This window comes from Hyposmocoma kahamanoa, unplaced genomic scaffold (genome assembly GCF_003589595.1).
Source record: "Hyposmocoma kahamanoa isolate Upper Pololo Valley unplaced genomic scaffold, ASM358959v1 79, whole genome shotgun sequence".
In the NCBI taxonomy this organism is placed as follows: Eukaryota; Metazoa; Arthropoda; class Insecta; order Lepidoptera; family Cosmopterigidae; genus Hyposmocoma; species Hyposmocoma kahamanoa.
Window position 1 is genome coordinate 1,029,861 of NW_020653993.1, and position 9,276 is coordinate 1,039,136.

General features: G+C 36.0%; 1 protein-coding gene across 1 annotated transcript in view; it reads left to right on the forward strand.

Moving 5' to 3' along the window:
• LOC113233512 (serine/threonine-protein kinase Genghis Khan) overlaps positions 1-9,276 on the forward strand; it is a 78,248-nt gene that overhangs the window by 36,419 nt on the left and 32,553 nt on the right. The window contains exons 24-25 of the mRNA XM_026468635.1: positions 512-707; positions 1,097-1,221. Coding sequence (XP_026324420.1) covers positions 512-707; positions 1,097-1,221 — 321 coding nt within the window. The remainder of the gene's footprint in view (positions 1-511; positions 708-1,096; positions 1,222-9,276) is intronic.

Here is a 9,276-nt window from a genome sequence, read left to right on the forward strand (position 1 = left end):
AGGGACTCCGTTTAGTGGAGAAAAGACACGCCTACGTTTTGGTAGCATTAAATTGCTACCAAAACGCTTAAAAGGCTTGCGTGCCAGACCCTGTCAAAGGCCTTAGAAATTTCTAAAGACACTGCAATGGTTTCGCCATGCTCTTCTATAGCCTCGCTCCATAAGTGAGAGGCATACACAAGAAGATCCCCAGTAGATCGCCTTCTTCGGAATCCGTACTGGCGATCACTGAGGAGATCGTTGTCTTCAAGGTACGACAGGAGACGGTTGTTAAGTACACGTTCCACAGTCTTGCAGAGTATGGAAGTGACTGAGATAGATCTATAGTTGACAGGGTCAGCTCTGCTTCCTTTTTTAAGCACTGGTTGCACATTTGCAAGCTTCCACGACCTGGGAACTACACCTATAACTACAATTAGGTGCTTACTAACACTACAATATGGACTGTAACTATAAATTGTGTGTAACGATTATGAGCCCTATGTCTGTGCGTTAGCGAGCGCGTCGTCAGCTGGCGGAGCGCTGGCGTCGCCGGTGGCGGCGGGCGCGGGCGTGGGCACGGGCGGCTGGCGCAACCGGCGCAGCCAGAAGCTGGACAAGATGGAGATCCTCACGCTGCAGAGCTCGCTGCACTCCGAGATCCAGGCCAAGCAGGCCGTGGCCGAGGAGCTCAGCAGGACGCGCGCCGAGTTGCTCGCCAGCCAGAGGTAATCTGTCTTTCATACGAACGCAAATTACCCTTCAAATCCTCACATTCATTAAACTCTCCTCCTCGTTAGTAAGTTTTGTTTATAGTACGGAACTGCCTTACAGCTCCGCCATCCTCCCTGGTCTCGGTGCTCCCGGGTTCAATTCCTGGGCTAGAAAAAATATTTCTGTGGCTCTAGTGAAGAGGGATACTAGTCAAAAAAGCCAACTTTACTAGGAAACGCAATGAGCACTTAACGCTTAATATCGTATTAAGCTTTAACTGTTTTTCGCGTTTCAGTTATAGGTAACAATTTTTAAATTTATTTGAAAAACAATACCCATGTTTTTAGCTCAGTCTTAGTTGGGTAAATATTGTGTTCGCTAACGTGTTTCTGGTCCCAAACAGAGAGCTGCTAGAAACGCGCGCCCGACTGGACTCGCTCGCCCACGACATGAAGCGGAAGGAGCAGCACATCCGCGACATGCAGGCGCGCCTCGACCAGCCCACGCCGCACCCTGCCACCAACTCCTGTGAGTATTGGCCATCTTGTACTTTTACAATTCGACACAGCTCGGTGTTATGCGGTCATAATTTCACACATAAATGATTCAATACTTTGGTTAGGAAAGAAAGAAATATATATTTCGCACACGAAACCATTATATTGTCGTAACTCAAAATTTTCAAATTGAGAGAACACGTTTTGAAAATAAAAAAATAAATAAAAAGAAACGGAATGAAACCAATATCGTTTATAAATGGATAATTAAGTATTACTTATAAAAAAAAATCACATTATTATCCATTTAGTATTTTTTTTTTATATTCAACTTGTGATTTCTCAATTCCGCAATTTTCAGTTACGACAGCATTTGGTTTCACGTGTGAGTTCTTTCGTCTCTTTGAGATCTAAACTGGCGGATTTTTTTTATTCAGGTCTCGTTTTAACCAATATTACCTTATTTAATTTCTTAATTATTTTCACAAAACATACTTTTAATAACGGGCTTACCCAATTATACTTAAAATTGTTTTAAAATTTCAACTTTTTTGCCCACACGGTCGACTTTCAGACTTCATTTTTTTACCAACTCGAAGAAACCATGCAATATTTATGAACAATTTTATTTCAGGTTCAATTAGACTTAAACGTCTTCTTATCTCATGACTATTGGTTTAACTTTTTCAGCACAAATAAAGAAACTCCAATAATACTATTTTTCGTTGTACATTTTTTATTTTATAATTGATTAGGCAGAATTTAAAATTACTAACTCATGGCTATTATTGTATATTAGCAGGTTTACCCGAAAAGTAACCTAAACCGCCCAGCCAGCATAAATATTATATTTCCAGTTCGGTATTGCCTTTTAAACTACAGTTTTACCTAATTATCTGTCAAACTTTTGACAGTGTTGCCATTTAAACATGTTTCTAAAACATTTGACAGTTAATTAGTTGTTTAAACATTTAAACTTTGCCGTACAAAGAGTTGTTTTTATTATCTGTAAATTTTATTTAAGAGTTGACATTTAGAACACAATTTGTGCTAATTGTCTGTTTAAAGGGCAATACTGAGCTGGAAAGAAAATGGCAAAAAAATATATAATGGCATCGGGCTGTTTTTTGGTCTTTCGCAGCTGGCTTGTGTAAATGTAGTAGGCCTTTGTCATTCTAGATTAGGTCTGGAAGTGACATGACAAAATTTATTAATAAATCTTTACGTAAGTTTTCAGAGGTAATTTTAAGATTTTACAAAAATATTTTTATTGTCATTTTACCCCCTGATGAATCCTATTTGTTACTTTTTTCTTTTATCGCTTTATGGAGAACTATTCAGACTTGTTAGAGTGTGCACCAGTGCGACTATTGGAGTTTCTTTAAAACATGTTTGTAAAAATTATTATGTTTATTTAGTGCACCTTTTCTTTTTGTTTTCGTTCCATGTTTCCGCAAATTCCCACCCCATACACAAATTGAATAAACTGTGACGTCACACGTCTAACGCTTTGGATCTTGGGCTCCCACTACAAAGTCAAACGTCGTCCGCGACGGAAAAAACGGAAATAAACTGGGAAAAAAACCGAAACTTTACTAAAAACCGGTTTTAACCGAAACTTTTTAATCTATGGACTGTAACTGTGTATATGTTTGAAAATTCGGTTTTAATTTTTTCCCTATGGACTCTAACATGGTGTATTTGTTGAAAATAAAAACGGTTTTTACCGATTGCCTATGGACCTGTGTCTTATATGTAAAATAAAATGAAATTGGAACTGTGATTTCGAAATTCCATTGTGGCATTTTTTAACATTGGGGTTGTGTTATGTAAAAAAACACATTCACATATGGTTAAGTACATATATGTATTATTTGTGGCATTTATATTTGCAATGGTTACGTAAAACGTTACCTTGTGTTTTAAAATATGTATATATTTCCGCGTTGTGCTTTTGTTCTTAATTTTTTTTATTGTAATGGCAGTTCGCTCGTGGCTAAAACCATACATACCTTTATTCATAGGCGTGACTTCTTGTCTATGGGGTGTGGCAATTCTTGTTTATCATCAGATATACGACTGACATATGACGTAATTTATCGCAGTGTGTTCTTTCCATAGTCAATTAACTTTTAAAGTACTTACGGCATAAATAAATATACATTTTTCGTAATGGCACATTTGCCGACTAATTGCGTAAGGCAAAATACCCGGTGACATCAATAACCCGTCTTTCCGGCTCGACGTTTTCTTATCGTACCGATAATATACTATATTATTGTAGCCCGGAGCTTTGTCACGTTAATCGCGTCACTAGTAGCTGTTGAATCCACAAGTGTATCGGTGTCAGGGCGACGCAAGCCTCGAGATGAAAGATGGGCAAACAATCCGGGCTAGAACCTAGAAATTCTCCTTGCTCTGGTTAAACTGAATCCGAAGCCTATTTAAAGACTTCCAGATCGATCATGGCTTTTTATGTCCAGGAGGAAGACTATCAAAAGGTGGGTCAAAGGTATATGACACTCTTTCGCGTCAATAGTTACTCCTCGCCTAAGCTGGTTCATGCTCAACGTCCGACTCAGTGTTGCCATGGAGTCCACTATTTCTACTTCACACTTCAAAAGGCAAGACTGTCATAAATTTGACAAACAGTAAGAATCGTTTTTTAAATGGCAACAACTACTATCTCCATGACTGTTTTCTACGTCCGTTTAAGTAGCCCGATGATTCCCAAAGTGGTCTTTATGGACCCCCAGAGGGGTTCAATACGACCTACAAGGGGTACGTGTCAGCGAAAAACAAAATCGAGAGTGCATGAGACGTTATCGTGTGTTCTACGACAGTGGAACCCATTTAGGCTTTTTTTAGGTCATGACTAAAATTTTAGTGTTGTACATAGATATATACATAATACTGTCTTATAATGGACATATCAATTACCTATGAAGCGAACAGCTCACAACAAACAAGATATGGAGCTATATGAAGTTAGATAAATGTATAAAACTTAACGTGTTTTTTCATAAACTTTCTTACTCTACAATTAAACTTATCTATGTGAGTGGCACTGTGTCATATGTCAAAAACACATTTGATGAACTTGTAAAAAATTCCATATTAAAAAGGTGTACGAAACAAAAAAGTTTGAGAACCTCAGATCAACAAGCCTTACGCGATTAGCCGGAAGTGGTGTCACCGTTTAAGCTGGTCCGTGCTTTATTACATCTCTTTTGTTCTTCGCTCTGCTGAGTTGGGTTGCAATGAGACGAGAGAAACCAATATGGCTTTTTTTGCTTCACAACTTTCATCTGTTAAAATGAAGCTAAATAATCAGAATTCTCACAATTTTTTTGGGTCCTAAAGCTGTTTAAGTTCTCTACATCGAAAAATAATACATTAATACGGTTTAAATTTAATTAAATCTATTATTTTATCGAAGAGAAAACACGTTTATCGTACATTTTCTATATAGAAAATAATCGTTAACACGCAGCAAGTCTCTTTTTATGTTTTTTTTTAAATGACCGTAATTTTTTTTATTTGTAAATTATTCATTTCCATCCTCGGTGTTCTGAAGTTCAAAAAATATTTGTTCACGTTAATCATTTACAATATTTATTTTAAAATATTGTAAATATGAATATGAACAGGAGTCTTATTATAGAAGCGTATACATTGCCCCCTATATGAATTTGTGAAGTCGACCATCAAGAACAGGCAGTATATGATTGTTCCTCGTAACCAAGTGATTGCAAAGCGAGAACAACCCTCTTCATCTTCCCCGCGTCATTGCTTAAAGCGTGGAATAGCTTAAACGGTCAGACTGTAGTATATAATATACACACAAAAATTGCATTTGCTTACGTATAAAGATAAGAACGCAAAGTCAAACAATTTGAAAAAAAAAGAAGAGAAAACATTACACGAGTTAACACCGATGGAAATTTGTGCTCAATAACAGTATAGTTTAGGTTTATATTCTATTATATTATCTTAAATGTTCCGTACCAAATATTTCAAATGGAAATATATGTCTTGTTTTGAGCGGTCGGAGAAAATAAACCGATACGTATTTTTTCAAGTAGAAAAATATAGTACGCATACGTAATACCACAGCATCGGCATTTTGTATTTGCTGTACTGCGTCGTGTTGTGACATTGTTGTTTTAACTAAAAATATATCCCGTTAATTAAAATCTTAAAATTATATTTATTTATTAACAAGCAAATAATTTTATAACATTGATCCTTATAGAATTGAAATAAAATTTAAATTACAAAATAATTAAATACAATAAAATTTGGCAAATTTGACAAATTAAATAAGTTATAAAATTAAAATTAAATTATGTATACGAAAAATGATTAAATTTTGTCAAATAATAAACTTTAAATAAAAATTGGAAAAAAAAGGATCACAATCGTCAACACAGATAAAATAATAATGTACATTAATTATTTAAATATTCCTGAAGCGAATAGAAACATTTTTTAATGAGGTACTCTATAACGTTTTTTTAAATTTGATTACATTTCCTTCTTCTTTAATATTGTTGGGTAAATTATTATAAATTTTCACCAACATTGCTAAAGGGCCACTTCGAAACATTTCAATTTTACATATGGGCTTGGCAAGCTGTATTTTTGGTCTTAAATTTTGTGGGTTTTGTGGGTTTATTGAAATCGGTTTCCGGAAAGTGCACGAAATCGGATCCGTCCCCTAGTGTGCCACCCTTAGAGGGGGAATATTTTCTTCAAATTTAAATGGGACCAATACTGAGGTGCCCTGTTTCCAACAAAAAATGAATCATCAAAATTGGTTCACAAATGCCAAATGCCGGAGTTATAGCGTAACATATACACAAAGCAAAAACACAATCGAAGTGAAAACTTACATCTTTTTTTGAAGTCGGTTAAAAATGCCTATTCAGTCTCGATTTGAAAAGGCCCCACGTATAGCGTTCGACGAATAGGTTTGCATGCAGGGAATTCCACTCCTTAGCCATTCGCCATATAAATGTGGAATTGAAACTTTTCGTGTGAATTCTTGGAATGTTCACAACATAGGAGCCAGCTAACGTCTAGTCCCCCGATGATGGCAAGGCGGAATTAAATCGAACAATTCCCTCGCACACTCTCCGTGATTTCTTGCTTAAACTTAGGCAAAGTTCGTTTGGTATATACGAAAAAACTTGCTTAGCTCGCCATTTTTGCTTAGTCAAAGTTATGAGTTCGTTTAGTAAATCGCAGCTTTAGTGTCACAACACGGCATCAGTAGTTGTTGTTGCAGATCTCTGAAAAATGTATAATCAATTTATACAGGGTCATTTGTAATATACTAACAAACTCACAGGACTATAATTACTATTACATAAACTTTTGTTCCACGAGTTTTAATAATTTCGTACAGTTTGTACAAAAATAAAAATATTAAATAGAGCTCGCTGAGCGGTGACAGCCCTGTACAAAACGAAGGAGCGCTGGTGGGAATCGTCGGCTAATATACTTGCAACTTACTACTTTATTTACCTTATTAACAAAATTCAGACCTTAAAAGTGTCAAATAGTAAGAACAAGAACTGAAAAGGTTTTTTTTTGTGCAAATTTATTATGTTTTGTAAAAAGACAAAACAAAGTTGTTATTTATGATGTTAGTAATATAGTCGTGTAGGGCTTGTACAACAGGGCGTGACTTGTGCGAGAATAGCGGTATGTCGCGCTTTATGTCGCTCTCGCACAAGTCGCGCCCTGTCGTGCTAGCCCTGCTGCGAGGTCGTTATTATTTAACAAATAACCCTATATATGGTGATGGTTTGAAGGTTCGCTGTTTAAATTTAAACTTGACAATTAACAAGTTGTACGGAACACGAATATTTGCGATTCTGCTTGTCCGTTATTTAAAAAAAAAAAATAAACTAAAGGTGGTTTAATTTGTTATCTCTAGTCTTGGAAGTTTTGTCTAGTCTTATAAATAATTACCAAAGATTTTCCGGCATGAATTTTATTATACGAATGCTTTGGCCACGCGAACTAGTCATTTTTGTTATATTTTATTGTTTTTTTTTACACTTTTAATTATTCGTTTTAATAAAATGTGTAAGTGTACATTGGGCCCATCTTCGTGTGTGTATAATTTGTAGAAATTTGGAATTCAATATGAACGAATATAACTTTTATCTCTACCATAAAGTATAACTGTAACTTTCGAAGTAATGAGAGACTGCAATTAGGCCAGTCAATACTAGAAAAAATGTATTTATTTTATTTTATACAAAACATCACGGTATGAATAGCACGATGTCATGATATTCATACATTTTTTTATGAAAATACTGTCATTCGTTTTTATTATTGTTGATACAAAGATCGAACTATGGCAAGAAAAATTCCTTCGATATGACGGGAAGAACAAGCCGTGTGCCTTGTGATAAGCTACACGCCTATCCATAACAGTCAGAGCTTTAAATTGCAAAGATCTGAGAGGCACTACCACTGCGCCTGTCACCCTTCCACGGGACTTGTCAACTTATGTCTCACATAAGTTGACAAGTCCCATGCACCTGTAATTTCACCAGCACCTTTACCCTTCAAAACCAGAACGCAGTAATGCTCAAATTACTGCTTGGTGGCAGAAATAGGTAATGGCAGTACTTCCCTGGACGAACTCTTTCACAACGAGCTCTACTGCTACTAAAATAATGAATGGACCGTACGCCATTTGCCACACTGGGGCTACGTGGTAAGCTGCAGATCTAGTCAAACAGACGCTGGTTCGAGTCTAGTCAGATTGAAGGAATTTCCAGGAATTTTTTGCTTAATTCCATCTTTATATCAATATAAGAAAAATTATTGCTTTATAGAAAGATACACTTTTAAATAAAATACCAGCGTGAGATTCAAATATATTAATAATAATAACTCACGTATTTCAGCAGATTTTTTGCTCGACTGTTTCAAACCAGACTGTGGTTCTTATTCGTGAGATTCGACGCCAACTGCTGTTTCCGAAGTTATACTTTTCTGACAAAAATAAAATAACATAATTGTAGTAACGACTAAAGGTTATACGGGAATAAACACTCTATGATGAGTATCGATAATCCCTATTCATTTGCTGAATTTCAGTAAATTATGCACATTAGCAAGTGGCTCACCTTACGTACATTTTGTAGCGGAATTGTGTTGCATAACGCCTAGCCGCTGTACAAAACGGCGATGGTTGCTTAGGTACCTGTCATTCGACCCCCGCGAGATTGGGTTTATCTTTTTTTGTCATTTAGCCGCGTCTTCCATGCTAGGCGTTTTGCAATGCACTGTACAATTATGTTAGTATTATACACATTATACAAAACAAACTTAGCACAATGTGGGATTTATTTATTATTGTTTAATTATTTAGTTATTATTTCCTACGTTATCAGACTATGTAGAATCTCAGTACGTAGATTTTTGTTTTTTTTTTTGTCTAACTATTATTTTAAAATATGACTAGTTGGTGAAGAAATGTGCCTTTGCACAAATGTGGAGCACATTTTTTCACTAATTAAAGTAAGTTCACTCGTAATCCCGTTTTTTATATTCGGACTTATGTTGAAGTATACAGTGTGAGAAAATAGTACCTATTCGGGGCATGAACTCTAAATTGATTCTGGTATTCTGGATAGTAGTCCCTCAGAGCGACTTTCATTGCTCTGGTACTCATAGCACCAGTAATTCCTTGTTTGAGACCAGACAATTGGCATGGTTGACTATGACATTATTATCAAAATCGTATAAAAAAACAGGTGCAATCAAAATATAGATATTACCTTCTCAGTTATTTCAACAAATATTTAAAAAATGTGGTCCTTTTTAAGTGAGGTTCCTCGTTGTGGTCCTAAAACGTTTGCATACCTGAGTTATGCCGGATTTACATTTGTCTGACGTGCCGTGTCGTGACGCGTCAGAGCGGTGTCGGTTTCATACACACAACAGAAGCCGTCACGTCAGATTGCAACACACTAATATAAGTCTAACCAAATTAAATGTATGAAACCGATAGCGTTTGTAAATAAAACGTTTGTTTGCTTCACATATATATACACGC